General features: G+C 41.1%; 1 protein-coding gene and 1 non-coding gene across 2 annotated transcripts in view; both read right to left on the bottom strand.

The window, feature by feature from the left end:
- The window catches only part of LRRC36 (leucine rich repeat containing 36), a 66,630-nt gene that overhangs the window by 16,720 nt on the left and 30,346 nt on the right, over positions 1–19,564 (bottom strand). The window contains exons 7-10 of the mRNA XM_049786378.1: positions 11,296–11,423; positions 7,689–7,740; positions 5,261–5,698; positions 1,515–1,798 (exon numbers count right to left, since the gene is read on the bottom strand). Of these exons, the coding sequence (XP_049642335.1) occupies positions 1,515–1,798; positions 5,261–5,698; positions 7,689–7,740; positions 11,296–11,423 (902 nt within the window). The remainder of the gene's footprint in view (positions 1–1,514; positions 1,799–5,260; positions 5,699–7,688; positions 7,741–11,295; positions 11,424–19,564) is intronic.
- Positions 12,325–12,457, bottom strand: LOC126029365 (small nucleolar RNA SNORA51). Its single transcript, XR_007502977.1, has one exon. It is a non-coding gene; the product is annotated as a small nucleolar RNA SNORA51 (small nucleolar RNA).

Genomic DNA, 19,564 nt, shown 5'->3' with positions numbered 1-19,564 from the left:
AACCCAGGTTGGTTGCGTGTAAGGCAAACACCCTATCCACTGTATTATTGCTTCGGCCCAACTCAATTCTTCTTCTTCTGATTATTAGTTTGAAAAAACTGGTACTCCAAAGGTGGTTGGTTCAAATCCCGGTGTCCCATATGGTCCCCCGTGCCTGCCAGGAGCTATTTCTGAGCAGACAGCCAGGAGTGACCCCTGAGCACTGCCGGGTGTGGCCCAAAAACAAAAACAAAAAAAAAAACAAAAAAAAAAAAACCAACAGTGATGTTTATGACCCTATTATGTTTACACATTTGCTTGGGCTGCACATGACTAACTTGAGACCATTCTAAAAGCAGTTCTTCTCTATCAAGAAACAAAAATTATTCCAGTTTTTTCTTTTTTTGTTTTTGTTTTTGTTTTTGGGCCACACCCGGCAGTGCTCAGGGGTCACTCCTGGCTGTCTGCTCAGAAATAGCTCCTGGCAGGCACAGGGGACCATATGGGACACCGGGATTCAAACCAACCACCTTTGGTCCTGGATCAGCTGCTTGCAAGGCAACTCCGCTGTGTTATCTCTCTGGGCCCCAAAAATATCACTGTTAATAGAGATCACATTTGGGCCAGCCCTGAGCCCCTGGAAACTTCCTCATTCCTTCCTGTTGGTAAACTCTGTCTTCTGCTCTTATTATCTAAGTTATTACATTGCCATAGTTGTGCTCTAGAAGTAGATGAAGGACCCTTTCTACTTATTACCCATGTAATAAAAAATGAGGAAAGTCGGGCTGGGGTGATAGTGCAATTGGTAGAATGCTTGTCTTGCAAAAATGGCTGACCCAGGTTTGATCATGGCACTTCTGACATATTTCTGAAAGTAGATCCAGGAGTAAGCCTACCAGGTGTGACCCAAACACACACACACACACACACACACACACACACACACACACACACACACACACACACACACACACATGAAGAAATTGGAGGAAAAAAAGACAAACATGAGGTAAAACAACAAACATGAGGAAAAAACTCCAAAGGCTTTGGCCTTGTAGTATTAACTGAAGGCTTGTAAAACTGCCTTTGAACTTTTCTTTCTTTTTTATTAGTTTAAGGGCTATCCTCACTCCTAGCTGTGCTTGGGGACCATAAGTGATGGCAGGGATCAAATCTGGGTTGGCCATGTGCAAGACAAATGTCTTATCTACTATATTATCTCTCTCAGACCACTCTGAATTTTTCTAGACATCAGAGCCACTATTATATCCACTATGTGTGTGTGTGTGTGTGTGTGTGTGTACGTACAGCCTCCCAAGCATGCTCAAACGGGTCTGGAGGACACTTCAGGCAATACTGAGCAGTGATACTAGGGCTCAATGGTATTGGGGACTCCAGTACTAAGCAGGTAAGGGCAAGGAGTGGTAGGGATCGAACTGGGTCTTATGTGTAACAGGCTTGTGCTTACACCCTTGAGTTACTCCTAGCCTCTTGCTGTGTTTTGTGTATATAAGCACAAACAAGCCGACACTTGCCTCACTGCCAGCTGCATCTCTGAAGCCTTGCTTTGGAGTCAGGGTGGTCAGGATGTCCTTCCTTTTAAATCCTCTCTTTGAAGGGCTCAATGAACGCTTGGTTAAATTCTCTCTGCTCTCTGAAGACCCAGAAGGTAAGATCAGGGTCCGCAGAGAGTCTCCCAGGTTGGAGTTTGAGAAGGAACCTGACGCCGGTGTAACATCACTGATGTTGGAGGACGATTGTTGCTCGACATTGGCTAGCAAAGCAGGGTCACTGTTGAAATGAGTTGTGGCATACAGATCTGAGGAAGAAACAAGCTGAGGGATGAACCTGGACCTCAAGTCTCATCAAATTGTTTCCTCTAAGACATGCTAATTGTCAACTTTGAACCTAGAACACATAACACCAAATTCATGCTTTCTCCCTTAAAACCTGTGCCTTGCACTCTTCTGTATCAGTAAATGATAACTCCATTTTTAATCACTGAGACTCAAAAAAAGACTTGATAAAAAAATATAACATTGGGGCGAGGGAGGAAAAAAAGAAAAAAAATAACCTGACCTTCATTTTCCTCCCAACATATTCTCAGCAAATTCTGAGGTGTTTCTTATCTTCAGAATATTATTAGAATCTGACTATTTTTCTCCATCTGCATGGCTCTTTCTCCCTCGTATAAACTATCTCCATCTCTTTTGTGGAATGTAACTTCCTAGTTTTAAACTTTCAGTCCTTGTTTCCTATTGTTTATTCTCAACCCAGTAGCCACAGTGATCTTCAAGTCAGATCATGTCCATTCTCTGCTATAAACTCTGCTACAGCTACTCTTGTTTATTTTTGTTTGGGGGCTACACCCACTGTTGCTCAGGGTTTACTCATGACTTGGTGCTCCTGACCTCTAGATCATCTCTCTGACACCCACAGTAGCTTTTCTTTTTCTTTTCTTTATTTCTTTTTTTTTTTTCTTTTTTGATTTTTGGGTCACACCTGGCAGTACTCAGGGGTTACTCCTGGCTCTATGCTCAGAAATTGCACCTGACAGGCTCAGGGAACCTTATGGGATGCCGGAATTCAAACCACCAACCTTCTGCATGCAATGTAAACAAACGCCTTACCTCCATGCTATCTTTCCGGCCCCTTTTGTTTTTCTTTTTCATTTTTTCTCTTTCTTTCTTTCTTTCTTTCTTTCTTTCTTTCTTTCTTTCTTTCTTTCTTTCTTTCTTTCTTTCTTCTTCTTCTTTCTTTCTTTCTTTCTTTCTTTTCTTTCTTTCTTTCTTTCTTTCTTTCTTTCTTTCTTTCTTTCTTTCTTTCTTTCTTTCTTTCTTTCTCTCTCTCTCTCTCTCTCTCTCTCTCTCTCTCTCTCTCTCTTTCTTTCTTTCTTTTTTTCTTTCTTTTTTTCTTTCTTTCTTTCTTTCTGTCTTTCTTTCTTTCTTTCTTTCTTTCTTTCTTTCTTTCTTTTCTTTCTTCTTTCTTTTTCTCTTCTTTCTTTCTTTCTTTCTTTGCCATACCTGGTTACTCTTGATTCTTCACTTAGAAATTGCTCCTGGCAGGCTTGGGGACCACATGGGATACTGGGACTCAAACCCAGGTCAGCCACGTGCAAGGCAAATGCCCTACTGGCTCCCCCACAGTAGCTTTTCATCTCCCTCAGAATAAAAATTCTGGGGACTGAACTGGAGATTCAGTACAGTGGGTAAGGCATTTGTCTTGCACACAGCCAACCTTTCAAAAGTACTCTTTAGTTGTTTAGTTATGTACTCACTGGGCTGATCTCCAGTGACCCCTATGGTGTGGGGACAGAGATAGTACAGTGTGTAGGGAGTTTGCCTTACCTATACCCAACCCAAGTTTGATCTCTGGTACCACATGTGGTTCCCAAAGCCCTGCCAGGAAGTGATATCTGAGCACAGAACAGGAGTAAACCTTGAGCACCATGGGATATGGCCCCCAAGCCAAACCAAACTGAAAAGAAAAAATGTCTGGTGATCAGATCTGTTAACCAAGCTCAGTGGGCCCAGTGCTAGGCAGCACTGAAATCTGGCTCCCTAGCAACTATACTTATACCTCAACCTGTCTCCTCTCCTACAGCTGACCTGACTTTCTCAGTTTTCCTTAAACATACCAAGGAAACTCCAGTCTCAGAAATCTTGCACTTAGTTTTCCCACTGTCAAGAAATTTCTTCCCTCAGTTACCTACATGGTTTATATTCTCTCTTTCATAAGTCTCTACCTTTATGGTATTTCATTAGAAATATTTCAAGTATTAAATATTTCATATTTAGCCTTGCAAGCAGCCGATCCAGGACCAAAGGTGGTTGGAATCCTGGTGTCCCCTATGGTCCCCCGTGCCTGCCAGGAGCTATTTCTGAGCAGACAGCCAGGAGTAACCCCTGAGCACTGCCGGGTGTGACCCCCCCCAAAAAATTTTCATATTTAAAATAGTGAGAAGGTAATAGTTTTCTTTAAAGAATTTATCACAACCTGACCCATATATATATATATGTATATATATAAATTTTTTTTGGTCACACTTGGCAGTGCTCAGAGGATACTCCTGACTTTGATCTCAGAAATTGCCCCTGGCAGGCTTCAGGAATGATATAGGATGCTGGAAATTGAACCACTATCTGTCCTGGGTTGGCCGTGCCAAGGGAAACACAATACTGCAGTGCTATCTTTCTGGTACCACCATATTTATATGTTAAATTGTAGACCATTTGATTTACCCCATTGAGAATGTAAGTGCCATAAAGTAGGAACATATATTTTAATTCTGTTAGAACAACGCATGGAACTTAAGTTTTGTTGTTCTTTAATTGTGGAGTTTCAATAGTGTCTGGCACATAGCAGACAATTAATTCTGTTGAATGAGGTAATAACTAAAGAGTACTTTTGATTAATTATTCTCGAAAAATTATCTTTTTTTAAGCTATACCCACTGGTACTCAGATTTACTCAGAGATCACTCTTGGTAGAACTGAGAGGATCATTTATCAGTGCTAGGGATAAAACCCAGGTTGAACACATACCAGATAAGTGCCCTATCTGCTGTACTATTTCTCTAGCTCCTGAACCATCTTTTTCTGAAACTAAGAAGAAGTGACTATGGTCAGAGAAGAGTTAACTACTAGAAACATGTTCCAACATGTTTTTTTTCTGTTTTGTTTTATTTTTGGGCTACACTCAGGGGGTGCTCAGAAATTATATTCCTAGTAGGCTTGGGGAACCATATGGGATGCTGGAAATCGAATCCTGGTTGGTTACATGCAAGGCAAATACCCACTGTACTATCATTCCATACATCCCCAGGATGCCTTTTATTTAAATCTAAAATAACAGTGAGAATTGCAGCTTACATTCCTATAAATTTTCTCTAATACATCTAGTATGTCAAACTAGATATATTAGAACATAGAGTGTCAAGTTGAACATATTAGAATATATTAAAACACTGAAGGTGGGCCAGAGCGATAGCACAGCAGGTAGGACATTTTCCTTGCATACAGCCAACCAGGTTGGATCTCCGGCATCCCATATGATCCCTTGAGCCTGCCAGAAGTGATTTCTGAGCACAGAACCAGGAGTAACCCCTGAGCACTGCCAGGTGTGGCCCCAAACCCAATAAAATAAAATAAAATAAAATATAAAACAAAACACTGGAGGTTCCTGGAGATTTAATGGCTCTCCAGTGATCCTGAAGTACAATTGGAGAAATGTTCATTCTCAAACTTCCAGTTACGGCTGTGAACAGACAACACAGTCTTACCTGAACTGAGCTTCAGAAGCCTGTTGGCGCTGGAGTCAGGGTTTGACAACGAGGTTAGAAAGTCTCCACAGGAATGGGAGGTGGTGACCTTTACATCATTGGAGGGCTTTACACTATATTCTCGGTAATTCTTGCTTCTTGGAGGCCTCTGACTGAGACTTCCATGCAGAGATAGAGTTTGAGAATAATGACTATCATAATTTTCAAGACCAGCCTCCAAAGGTAACTGATAGGGATGAGTCTGGGTAGAATCTCCTACATCCAGGCGTTTACCCAATGAGGCTTCCTGAGTGAGTTGATAAGTATCAGGTTTTGGTACCAAGTCCCTTTCCGGAGAAGAACCTGAAGATTTGTCCAAAAAAGACATTCGGTACCCTTCTCTAGTCATTTTTTCTGGAGACCGGACAGTGGATTGACGAGGTGAGTAGTGTCTGAATTCTAACCACCACCGAAAGGGTGGGGTGGGGGGAGAAAAGAATAATAAGAATTCCTCTTGCCCACTTATAGTATTTATGTTCAGTGGAGACATATTCTAGCTGCCAGAGAAAAGTTCTCAGGGAAAAAAAAGGTTCTTAGAAATTGATGGTTATAATTTTGACAAAAAGTAATAAAATTAGTGGAACCACAAGAAAACACTTGGACATTGTGTAAACAATAAGGAATCTGTAACATTCTGGGGATACATTTTATAATTCCCTAAGAATTATATTATATTATTATATTATATTCCCTAATTACCTAAGAATTTCCTCCTAAAATGGTAATGTCAGGGTATTAGAGATATTATTCTCATAATAAAATCATTGGTTGTGATTGAATGTATATCCAGTTTATAGATAATCATTACCAATAACTTCATAAACTTCTTGCAATAAGGCTAAAAGCTAAGAACATTTCCAAATCCAGTCTGGAAGTTTTAAATTCACCCTTTAGTCATCACAATCCAATACTGAGTAAATGTTAGGGAATGCAAACCCTTTGAAAATCTCTTCCCTTAGTACTAATGAATTTTTTTGTTTGTTTTATTTTTCATTGTTGTTGTTTTCTTCGGCCACATCCAGTGGAGCGCAGGGGTTACTTTTGCCTCTGCACTCAGAAATTGCTCCTGGAGGCTCGGGGACCATATGGGATGCTGGAAATCGAACCCATGTCTGTGGTGCACGGTCAGCCACGTGCAAGGCAAAAGCGCTTTGCTATCTAAATATCTAAATACCGCTGTGCTATCTTTCTGGCCAGTACTAATGTGATTTTAAAGTATTTTTTTTTTTTTTTTGCAAGGTAGTAGCAGTTAGAGCAGCAGACAAAGAGAGAAATTTGGACTCAAAAGCCAGTACATGAGGTAAGGTACTTGCTTTACACAAGCCAACCTGGGTTTGATTTCCAGCACTCCCATCCCTTCCAGAGCCTCACCAGTAGTAATACCTGAGTGCAGAGCCAGTAGTAAACTCTAAATACCTCTAAGTGTGCCCAATACAAACAATCAAAAACCCCAACAAAATAGATCAGTATTTATAAATTGGGCTTTCTATACTGGAAGGGCTTCCTTAGGAAACAAACAGAAAATACTGTGGTTGATGTAGTTACGTTAATGTAAAGAAAGAACGTGGAGATTGGAGAAATCAAAATGGAGCTAATACTGTAGGGTCTTGGATTTTCCAAGAGAAGCATTAAGGTATTGAATAATTTAAAAATTGTGGAAGAACACAAGCTCTATAGGCTTGAGGGGTTATTAAAAAGTATAAAAGTAATATATATATTTGTTTTCCGGGAGTGCTCAGGGGTTACTCCTGGCTCTATGCTCAGACATCGCTCCTGGCAAGCTTGAGGGATCATATGGGATGCCGGGATTCGAATCACGATCCTTCTGCATGCAAGGCAAACACCTTACCTCCATGCCATCTCTCCGGCCCCAGAAGTAATGTATAACTTACTAATAGAGGAAAAAAAAAAATCTAAAAGAATGCAAGAAAGTTAAGGAAAAGAAACAGAATCCGGGGCCGGCGAGGTGGTGCTACAGGTAAGGTGTCTGCCTTGCAAGCGCTAGCCAAGGAAAGGACCACGGTTCGATCTCCCGGTGTCCCATATGGTCCCCCCAAGCCAGGGGCAATTTCTGAGCGCGTAGCCAGGAGTAACCCCTGAGCATCTAACGGGTGTGGCCCGAAAAACCAAAAAAAAAAAAAAAAAAGAAAAAGAAACAGAATCCGTGTTACAAAGGCAATCATCCTCGCCTCTCTTCAGCCAGAAAAGTCTGAGAAGAGGTGAACATGTTACATCAGTCTCCCACTCCCACCTCCACCTGAAAGCAGAACAAATTAGCTGGCTATATAGGGCCTCAGAGCTGAGAAAGCTCCATCTTTTCCCAAATCCTATCATGTCTAGAAGACTCCAATTTGTAGGGAGAAAGAGTCTCAGTGAACAAAACACTTACCATCTTCCTGGGAATTCTCAGTTGGCATTTCCCTTCTTGCCAATTCCTGTATCTAAAAAAAAGTTGGGAAATTTAGGAAAAGGATATTCATATGCGAGTTTATGAGAACAGGGGTTCAGAATACTTTCCTATGAGAAAGCAGAGGCATCTTGGCAAACTAGAGAGAAGGACCATGAAAGAAAAGTGCAGATTTAAGCTTTTGTTGGAGGATTAGGGAGGTCTTTGGACCACACATAGTGTTGCTCACAGCATATTCCTGGTTCTGTGCTCAGGAATCACTCCTAGGCAGGGATTGGGGGATCACACAGGGTGTTGAGGATCAAACCTAAGTCAGCCAGGTGCAAGGCATGTGCCCTACCCACTATACTATATTGCCAGCCTTTAAGCCTATTTTATTTATTCATTTATTTATTTTTGGGTTTTGTTTGCTTTGAGGCCATATCCAGTGGTGCTCAGGGGTTACTTCTGATTCTGTGCTCAAAAAATGACTTCTGGGGGCCGGAGAGATAGCACAGCGGTAAGGCATTTGCCTTAGACGAAGAAAGATGGTGGTTCAAAAAAAAAAAAAAAAAAAAAGATGGTGGTTCAAATCCCGGCATCCCATATGGTCCCCCGAGCCTGCCAGGAGTGATTTCTGAGCATAGAGCCAGGAGTAACCCCTGAGCGCTGCTGGGTGTGACCCCCCCAAAAAAAAATTACTTCTGGTAGGCTTAGGGGACCATATGGAATACTGGAGATAGAACCTGGGCCAGCCCTTCATGCTAAGGAAATGCCCTACTCTCTATGCTGTGCTATCATGCAGCCCCTATTTCTTTTTGTTTGTTTGTTTGTTTGTTTGTTTTTCGGCCACACCCGATGACGCTCAGGGGTTACTCCTGTCTGTGTGCTCAGAAATCGCTCCTGACTTGGGGGACCATATGGGACGCCGGGGGATCAAATCACGGTCCCTCCTAGGCTAGAAGGTGTAAGGCCACAGCTCTGGCCCCTTCTTTTTGGTTTTGAGACCACACCCAGCTTGCTCCTGATGATGTTTAGGAAACCAATATGCAAAACTGTGGATTAAACTCAAATTGGCTGGGTGCAATTAAACCCAGATTGGCTTAACTGCTATACTATCTCTCCAGTCTTAGTAAAAAAGAAAAAAAAAAGGCTTAAAAGAGTGTCTTTTTGATAGTTAACCAGAGAAAGAAATCCCACTTTCTTATTTTTTTTAAACTAAAAGGATATATATCTAGGTATTCAATTTCCCTTTTCCTCTCAGTTCAAGAAGTCATTTCCTCACAGTTTTCTTTTCTTTTTTTGGTCATATCGGGCAGCGCTCAGAGGTTACTCCTCTACGCACAGAAATTTCTACGCACAGAAATTGCTCTTGGTAGGCTCGGGGGACCATATGGGATGCCGGGATTCAAACCACTGTCCTTCTGCATCCAAGGAAAACACCTCACCTCCATGCTATCTCTCCAGCCCCTCTCACAGTTTTCTTAAGTGCATTTAACTATAGACTATTTTCTTTATTTCCTCTAAATATTAAAAGTAAATGTTAATTGAACATTTGTAATTCACCCAAATATAACCTCCAAAAATAATTTAAAAAAATCTAAATACGGGCCGGGCGGTGGCGCTGGAGGTAAGGTGCCTGCCTTGCCTGCGCTAGCCTAGGACGGACCGCGGTTCGATCCCCCGGCATCCCATATGGTCCCCCAAGAAGCCAGGAGCAACTTCTGAGCGCATAGCCAGGAGTAACCCCTGAGCGTCACCGGGTGTGGCCCAAAAACCAAAAACCAAAAAAAAAAAAAAAAAATCTAAATACATGGGGTTGAAGAACTAGGACCACAGGCAGGGAGCTTGCCTTTCTCATGGCCAACCAGGGTTTGATCCCTGGTACCCTGAACCTGTCAGGAGAGATCCCTAAGTGTAGAGCCAGGGGTATATTCTGAGCACTGCCAAATGTGAACCAACAACAAAAACAAAAAACTATTTAAATGTTAGTCTGTCTTTTTTAGTAAGATGAAGGTGTGGCTACATTCTCAAACTGGAACAAAACAGAAATGTACTAGCTTTTAATGATAGTGATAACTAATCAAATTTTGATTAATCTTTGCTTTTCTTTCTCCTCCTGGCTATTTTCTGCAATTTGATTGCTAATAATTTACCAAAGAAAATGCAAAGAGAGGGTCCGGAGCGATGGCGTAAGGCGTAAGGTGTCTTGTGAGCATTAGCCTAGAATGGATTGCAGTTGGATCCCCTGGCTTCTTATGATATGGTCCCCCCAAGCTAGGGGCGATTTCTGAGCATCTGGTCAGGACTAATCCCTGAGTATCACCGGGTGTGACCCCAAAAAAATACCAAAAAAAAAAAAGAAGAAGAAAGAAAGAAAATGCAAAGAGGAGAAGTTAATATAGTCAATTTTGTTTCCTGACTCAAGTTCGTTATTCTTTTTTTTTTTTTTGAAAAACAATTTTTTTTTTTTTTTGGTTTTGGGGCCACATCCAGCGGTGCTCAAGGGTTACTCCTGGCTATCTGCTCAGAAATAGCTCCTGGCAGGGCCCAGAGAGATAGCACAGCGGCGTTTGCCTTGCAAGCAGCCGATCCAGGACCAAAGGTGGTTGGTTCGAATCCCGGTGTCCCATATGGAGCTATTTCTGAGCAGACAGCCAGGAGTAACCCCTGAGCACTGCCGGGTGTGGCCCAAAAACCAAAAAAAAAAAAAAAAAAGAAATAGCTCCTGGCAGGCACGGGGGACCATATGGGACACCGGGATTTGAACCAACCACCTTAGGTCCTGGATCAGCTGCTTGCAAGGCAAACACCGCTGTGCTATCTCTCCAGCCCCACGTTATTTTATATAAAAGCTACTTCCTCTTTCAACCAATTTTTTTTCACCACAATGTTTTATTTGTAAAGGGCACACCTGGCAGTGCTCAGGACTTTCTACTGACTGCACTCAGGAATCTCTCTTGGTAGGGATCAAGGGATCATACTTATGGAGAACTGGGGATCAAACCCAGTCAATCATTTGCAGGGCAAACATACTACCTGCTTTATAATATCTCTCCTGCCCTCTTCACTAAAATCTTATTTTTGATTCTTTTATTTATTTATTTTTTTTGATTCTTACATCTTGCATACTTCTACCTCTTTGTTTTCACAACTCTGTACTATGATTTTTAGGGGCCAATGAAGAGGGAGGGGCCTTTGTAAAGTGGCCTTTGAGATGTAAGATTAATTAAAAGTCAGAGATAAAAATGTAACAAGCAAATGTAATCTGTGATGAAAACATTCAGCAGAGAGGAGAAAATTAAAAACTAGCCCAATTCAATAAAGATTGCATCCTGTTTGAGGGTCAAAGCATTTGGCAGAGGCTGTGTTAAAGTTATATGTGTATATATATCTTGTTAGAAATAGGTTAATAGCCAGAGAAAAGAGAGATTGAAATTAATGGAGAAGGATCTCTGTGTCCTGTCCTTGCCTTTTAAATAAGGATCTAAAAATGCTTCTACAAACAAATGCTTCTACAAACAAATTCTCTTAATCCTCATAAATAATTTGGAATTATTAGTATTAACCATGAAATACACAACCAATCAGCAGAAAGTGAGCACATTACCTGTGTCCCTGATGAGAAAGTGTCTAATTTCTGCTCTGGTATACTGTTGCCTTGGGTTGCAGAAATACTCGTTAGGGAATCCTTTATTTCCCGGTTGGGAAAGGGAATAAAAAGTCCTTTGTTTGAGTCTGTGTTAAAAGAAAGGCATACAATAAACTACTGACCTGACTTCAAAGGCAACATGTCTTCTGGAAAGATACTGGAAGGGAAGTCACAAGATTGAGAGCTGGGTCTAGTGTCACCACTTGGAAACTGTGTGGACTGGAAAAATTGCTTAATCTCTCTGAGTTTCTCACTTCATTGTAAACAATGATGATAAAAACTGAAACTATCTTTCTCGTGGGGTGAGATGAGGTGAAAATAAGATAATGTATAGAAGATGGCTTCATAAATTATGAAGTGCTCAGTAAACATTAAGAGGAAGTCAAATATTTTTATATTTCCTAAGTAATGAACTTTGACACCAATTCAATCATTTCCAGCTACCAGGGAAGATGGGAATAAATTCCTGACATCACCAATCCTCAAGGCTTTAATCAGCAGGCTGCAGTGATCCATCATTTTAAACCAGCCTCATTCTGCCTTGATCTCATTTGCAAATGAGAAAGACTAGCCAGGACCTACTTCATACAGAAAAAAAAAAAGCTAAATTCTTAGGTTTCTCAATATATAATATTCCTATGATTAAAGAAACAATTTTTAAAATGAAAAACAAAACTTGTATCCTGGTTCTGCTCAACTACAAATCTATTATTATTTTAAACACACACACACACACACACAACAGGAAGCTAGAAAGATAGTACAGGAGTTAAAGCACTTAATTTTTATATTTGTAGTTTGAGCCCCTGTTCCATGAATGGTCCCTATAAAAGCCTTCATCAGGCAATGTGCTCTTCTGTTTGCCTGGTTTCAACTGCAGGCTGGCAAGTAAAAGCTTTTATTAACTGGTATAACTCAGTGTACAGATGAATGAAGCTAGCTCTCTGAAAATTCATCCCCATCCATTTGGAACCTAAAATACTTTTTTTATGTCCCCCAATTCACAATACAGACCAGGCAAAGGGCCTGGGTTGAGGTGTATATGGGGTGCATTTACTGTACCTCCTCTTTCTATACAGTCAGTGTAATGAACACAGCCTGTGGTAAGAATTGAGAGGCCTCATATTTTCTTTTCTTTTCTTTTCTTTTTTTTATTTTTTAAATATATATATAAAATCCTTCACATGCAACATTCCCATGACCAATATCCCAAGTGTCCTTCCTCCCCACCCCACACCGGCCTGTACTCTAGACAGGCTTTCTACTTTCCTCATTCAGCCACATTTTGTTATGATAGTTTTCAGTGTAATTATTTCTGTGACTGCACTAAACCATCCCTGTGGTGAGCTTCATGTCAGGAGCTGGACCCTCCAGTCCTCCTCTATTTTGTCTCTGAGAATCATTACACAAATGCTTTTCATTTTTCTCAAAACCCATAGATGAGTGAGACTATTCTGTGTTTATCTCTCTCCCTCTGACTTATTTCACTCAGCATAAAAGATTCCATATACATCCATGTATAGGAAAATTTCATGACTTCATCTCTTCTGAAGGCTGCATAATATTCCATTGTGTATATGTACCATAGTTTCTTTAACCATTCATGTATTGAGGGACATCCAGGCTGTTTCCAGAGTCTGGCTATTGTAAACAACGCTGCAATGAATATAGGTGTGAGAAAGGAATTTTTGTATTGTATTTTTGTGTTCCTAGGATATATCCCTAGGAGTGGTATAGCTGGATCGTATAGGAGCTCAACTTCCAGCTTTTGGAGAAATCTCCATATACTTCCAATATATGAGCTCATTCTGGGACTAAACTGTTCTACTACTTCAACAACAAATATTCACCCATCTTTATTTTTTAAAGAACTGATTTACTCAAATAGTATATACTTTAAAGTTTGTGTTCTTCAGGTTCTAGTTTTATCACAGCAGTAACACAATAAAAACAAAGTGAAGGGATTGGAGGGATAGTCCAGGTAGGGTGCTTGTCTCATCACCCTAGCCCACCAAGAGTGATTCCTGACCAAAGAGCCCGGCCTTAACCTTGAACATTGCTGGTTGTACCCTCCAAACAAACAAACAAACAAACAAACTAAAAACAAAATAAAGGGACACTTTGAGTTTAAACCTAATTCTCAGTAGAAACTAAGAATGGTGGCTAGAACAATAGTACAGTGAGTAAGGAACTTGGCCTTATATGTGGCCAACCTGAGCTTGGCCACAGCACCCCATATGCTCTCTTGAGCACTGCCAGGAGTAACTCCTGAGCACTACAGTATGTAATCAAACACCACCCCACAAAGAAAAAGAAAAAGAAAGAAGAGAAGAAAGAAAGAAGAGAAGAAAGAAAGAAAGAAAGAAAGAAAGAAAGAAAGAAAGAAAGAAAGAAAGAAAGAAAGAAAGAAAGAAAGAAAGAAAGAAAGAAAGAAAGAAAGAAAGAAAGAAAGAAAGAAAGAAAGAAAGAAAGAAAGAAAGAAAGAAAGAAAGAAAGAAAGAAAGAAAGAAAGAAAGAAAGAAAGAAAGAGAACAACGAGAAAATAAGAATGGTTGGTAAGCTGTGGTTTGAGGCTCAGGCATCCTTATCTTATGGAGCAACATTAACATCCCAGGTAGTCAAGACCCTGCTCCACTGATATTTCCTCATATTTAGGCTCTTTTTAGATTCACAAATTCTTTTTACAACATACCTCTTGGCTCAAGGGGCCAGACTTTCTGAACGATATTAGACCTACTAACTTTCTCTCTGGCTGTAGCTGTCACCTAAATTTGGATGACCCTAAATCTCTTAGCTCTTGTCTCTTTTGATGTTGGAATCTAAGTTTCTTTTAAAAATTTGTTGTTGGGATCGGAGAGATAGTATGGAGATAAAGCATTGGCCTTGCATGCAGAAGGTCAGTGGTTCGAATCCCAGCATCCCATATGGTCCCGCAAACCTGCCAGAAGTGACTTCTGAACATAGAGCTAGGAGTAACCCCTGAACACTGCTGGGTGTGACCCCAAAACCAAAAAAAAATTGTTATAATTTAGGTAACAGGGTTAAGTGTTAATTTTCATGGTTTGATGGGTTTGATGTACAAAGTTACTGCATCTCATCACCAAAGTGCCCAAGACCATGCACTATGTGACATTTTTTTATTTATCCATTGTCAGTTTTTTTTCTTTGTGGACCACACCTGGTGACGCTCAGGGGTTACTCCTGGCTATGTGCTCAGAAATTGCTCCTGGTGGGGGGACCATATGGGATGCCAGGGGATCAAACCGTGGTCCATCCTAGGTTATCGTGTGCAAGGCAAATGCCCTACCGCTTGTGCCACTGCTCTGGCCCCTCCATTGTCAGTTTTGATGGAAATTTTTGGCTCTTATGAGTGACACTGCTTTCATCGCTGTATAGTTTTTGTGTGGATGAAGGCTTTTATTTCCCTTGAGTATTTCATTTCCCTAGGAGGTCAAACTGCTGAGTTAAATGATAACTGTGTTAATATTTAGGAAATATCAAGCTCTTTTCCTAAGAAAACATGACCATTTTATTTTCCACCAACATTGTATGAGAGTTTCAATTTTTCTTTATCTCTGTCATTTGTTATAACTTTCTTATTCCATGCATTCAGGTGGGTATGGAATAGGATTTCCTATGATTTTGACTGATATGTCTGCAAAGATTAGTAGTGCTGAGTACCTTTCACGAGTGTGCTGGTCAGTTTAGGTGATTTTTGGAGAAATGTCTATTCAACTCCTTTGTTATCTTTGTTGTTTATCTTTTGCTGAGTATATGCACTCTATTGATTGGACACTAGACATCTTCAGATATTTGATTTGCAAATATTTTCTCCCATTTTTCATTTTTAATCGTTTCAATTTTCCAGTACACTTTATAGTGCCTATAAATGAATCTTGATTTATCTATTTTCCCTTCAGTTGTTATGCTTTTGGTGACATGTCTAAAACATACTTTCACTCCTAAAAAAGAGAATTGCTAATGATACCTAATGAATAAGTGTGTTATATATCAGAACTAGAAAAAAGAAACAATTTGCATTATGAGATAAATTTTTTTCTTGCTGTCCACTTATGACATTGTCCTCTAACCTTTTATACTCATATATATAAGTATATATATACTCATATAAATAAATATATATTTATACTTTTTTTGGGGGCCACACCCAGTGTTGCTCAGGGGTTACTCCTGGCTGTCTGCTCAGAAATAGCTCCTGGCAGGCACTGGGGACCATATGGGACAGCGGGATTTGAACCAACCACCTTTGGTCCTGGATCGGCTGCTTGCAAGGCAAACGCCGCTGTGCTATCTCTCCGGGCCCATATTTATACTTTTATAGCTTTTTTGGGGGGCCACACCCAGTGGCGCTCAGGGTTTACTCCTGGCTATCTGCTCAGAAATAGCATAGCTCCTGGCAGGCACAGAGGACCATATGGGACGCCGGGATTCGAATCAACCACCTTAGGTCCAGGGTCGGCTGCTTGCGAGGCAAACACTGCTGTGCTATCTCTCCAGCCCCCTTTTATAGCTTTTTATACTCATATAACCTCTGTGATAATATATGATAACAGAATTTAATATTTCATCATTTAAAACCTTTTTCGTTGGAGCTGGAGAGATAGCAAGGAGGTAAGGTGTTTGCCTTGTATGCAGAAGGTCGGTGGTTTGAATCCTGGCATCCCATATGGTCCCCCGAGCCTGCCAGGAGTGCTTTCTAAGCATAGAGCCAGGAGTAACCCCTGAGTACTGCCGGGTGTGACCCAAAAACCAAGACCAAAACCAGACCAAACAAAACAAAACAAAAAACCAAACTTTTTTCGTGTTTGAACAATACCCAGTGGTGCTCAATTGATCCCTGACTTGGGGATCAATCTTAGCAGTGCTCAGGAGGCCATGAGGTGCCCGGATCAAGTACAGTCCTCATGTGTTCAGTCCTCTCTCCCTCTCCCTCCTCCCCTCTCTGATTTTTTTTGTTTTTGTTTTTGTTTTTGGATCACACCCAGCAGCACTCAGAGGTTACTCCTTGCTCTATGCTCAGAAATCGCTTCTGTTTTTTTTTTTTCTGGCCACACCCGTTTGATGCTCAGGGGTTACTCCTGGCTAAGTGCTCAGAAATTGCCCCTGGCTTGGGGGATCGAACCGTGGTCTTTCCTTGGCTAGCACTTGCAAGGCAGACACCTTACCTCTAGCGCCACCTTGCTGGCCCCAGAAATCGCTTCTGGCAGGCTGGGGGACCATATGGAATGCCGGGATTCGAACCACTGTCCTTCTGCATGCAAGGCAAATGCCCTACCTCCATGCTATCTCTCTGTCCGCCCCCCTCTGATTTTTACATGTCTGTCCCAAACTGTTCTATTCCACTTAGTTTGGAACAGAGATGTACTGCCCTTTCAAGGAAAGATTTGGATAATTATCGGAAGGCGCTTCTTCCATCATGCCCCATTTTAAGGTCATTTACTCTTTAGACTCTGCCTCAGTTATACAGAATCGTATTCAGATGTCCTACCTTTCCAAAGGCTGCATACATTCTGTGTATGAATGAGGCCCAGACATTTTCAGCCTAGTATGGACATCCTGTTATTATTGTATTTTAGTTTTGGGGGCACAACTGGTAGTTTTCAGAGGCTACTCCTTGCTGGGTACCAGGGACCTATGACCATGTGGTATGGGGATCTAAACAAAGACCTCCCACAAGTGCTCTAGCCCTTTGAGCCACTCTCCAGCTTAAGGAAGCCCAGTGTATAGAATAATTCCAGTTTATTGCTTGGTGATATTCCTATTGGAATTCAGGGAATCATGTAGTACCAGGAATTGAACCTACAGTCTCATACTTGCAAAACAAAAATGTGTTATCACTGAACTATACCAAAACCAAATAAATAAATAGACTTCTCTTTTGTTAAGCCTTTTCTTAGGTATCCAGTTCTAATACATTTGTTTTTCCCCATAATTCTTTTTGAAAAAAAATTTTCTTTTATTTTAGGCCACACTTGGTGGCACTCAAGGGTTACTCCTGGCTCTGCTCAGAAATCGCTCCTGGCAGGCACAGGGGACCAGATGAGATGCTGGGAATCGAAACGGGGTCCGTCCTGTGTAGGCCACATGCAAGGCAAACCGCCCTACCACTATTGCTTTGGCCCTTGATTTTGTTTTTTTTTTTGTTGTTGTTGGGGTAATAGCAAGGAGGGGACTGTTGGGGCTACCCTCAATGATGCTCTGTTGGTGGTGCAGGACTTCCAGTTTGAACAGCCGTGCCAGGAGTCATTTGGATCCCATTTGTCAGTGCTGTGGTACTAGAGCTTGTGGTACTAGAAATGGAAGTCAAGGTCTCCCACATACAGCACATGTGCTCTCAATCATATTCCAAACTCTCCCATCACTTTTTGTTTGTTTGTTTGTTTGTTTTGGGTTACACCCAGCTGCGCTCAGGGATTACTCCTGGCTCTATGGTCAGAAATTGCTCCTGGCAGGCTCGGGGGCCATATGGGATGCCAGAACCATGTCCTTCTGCCTGCAAGGCAAACACCCTACCTCCATGCTATCTCTCAGGCCCCTCTCCATCACTTCTTGTTTTTGTTTTTGGGTCACACCCAGTAGCGCTTAGGGGTTATTCCTGGCTCTGAGCTCAGAAGTCACTCCTGGCAGGCTCGGGGGAGCATATGAGATGTCGGGACCAGATGCCAAACCAGGGTCCATCCTGTGTTGGCTGCATGCAAGGCAAACACTTTACCACTGTGTTATCTCTCCGGCCCCCATCCCATCATTTTTTAAATCTCTGCCACAGTGGAATCTCATCTGAGTCTGACTTGTGTCCTAATTAGCCATGTAATTCTCTCTGAACTGGAAGAATCTAAAATTTGGAGATTGCTGTGTCATTTACATGACTGCCCTCTAATAATATAAAATTTGCTCAGTATGTGATTAAGTTGCTTATTTGCTGAATTGCTCTCATTTTGCTCTGGACAGTGATCAACCCATATACATTAATCCTCTCTTCATACCTCTAATAGTAGTCCATAAAAAGTCATTAAATAAACAATATGTGGATTTTAATTCAAGGGAGAAATCATCTTCTATCTTGTATCTAACATGAACTTCTACATGAGGATAAATTAACTATCCTTTTGGTTTGTTTGTTTTTTGTGGTGCCACACTCAGCACACTGTACTTTACCTGCTGTACAATCTTGTAGGCCCTGAAATTCTATCTTATTTCTATCATGAGCTTCTATATGACGGAATAATGAACTTCTGTTTAAGTCAATGTCTAGGGGAAGTTTCTGTTTGTTTGTTTTCAAGTTCAACTTTCCCTTCACTAGACCTAAAGAAGACAAGAACTGACAGGTTTAAAGAAGATCTATTTCAATAAGTTATAAAGAATAAATAAAGTTATAAAGATGGTGACACATTTGCCAGATAGGAATGAACCAAGAATACTACCAAGAAGGTGGTAGTAAATTTCCCTTTGCTATTTTAAAATAAGATATTTATCAGCTCAGTATATTTCAGGTATAATTCTTTTTTTTTTTTTTGGACCACACCCGTTTGACCCTCAGGGGTTACTCCTGGCTATGCGCTCAGAAATTGGCCCTGGCTTGGGGGGACCATATGGGACGCCTGGGGATCGAACCTCGGTCCGTCCTACGCTAGCGCTTGCAAGGCAGACACCTTACCTCTAGTGCCACCTTCCCGGCCCCGATATTTCAGGTATAATTCTATTGAAAGAAAAAGGAATTGCTTGAAAGAATGAGCAGAGTTTTTTTCAGATAACAGCATCTCTGTGTGTGCTATCTGCATACACCTATAGGAGAAATGTAAGTTATCTTTTTAGTAAAGCATTTATTGTTCTCCAAGAATCTCATCTTCTACTAACTACAACCCCTACAATAAAACCTCATCATCACTCAACCATCATCACTCCCTGAGCTATATACTGTTTATCACATGTCACAGCTGGTCAGAACAAAGCCACCAACCAACTGCCTTCCTCCTCTCCCTCCTTTCAGGACATGTTTTGCTCTTCAGCCTTTAAGGTCTGATGACTTTGCTTCAGTTACTGCCACAAAATCTTTCCCGGCTTTCTGAGAAAACACTTGGAGCTTCTTCAGCATGTCTTCATCCATCTCAGTGTTTCAAGGACTCAATAATCTCATGAACTTAGAGAATGTGAATCCAGTTTGAGAAATCACTGTTTAAGAAATTACATTTTTTGGGCTGGAAAGATA

Source organism: Suncus etruscus, chromosome 14 (assembly GCF_024139225.1).
Source record: "Suncus etruscus isolate mSunEtr1 chromosome 14, mSunEtr1.pri.cur, whole genome shotgun sequence".
NCBI lineage: Eukaryota > Metazoa > Chordata > Mammalia > Eulipotyphla > Soricidae > Suncus > Suncus etruscus.
Note: the sequence above shows the minus strand (reverse complement) of the source record. Positions and strands in the feature narration are given on the sequence as shown.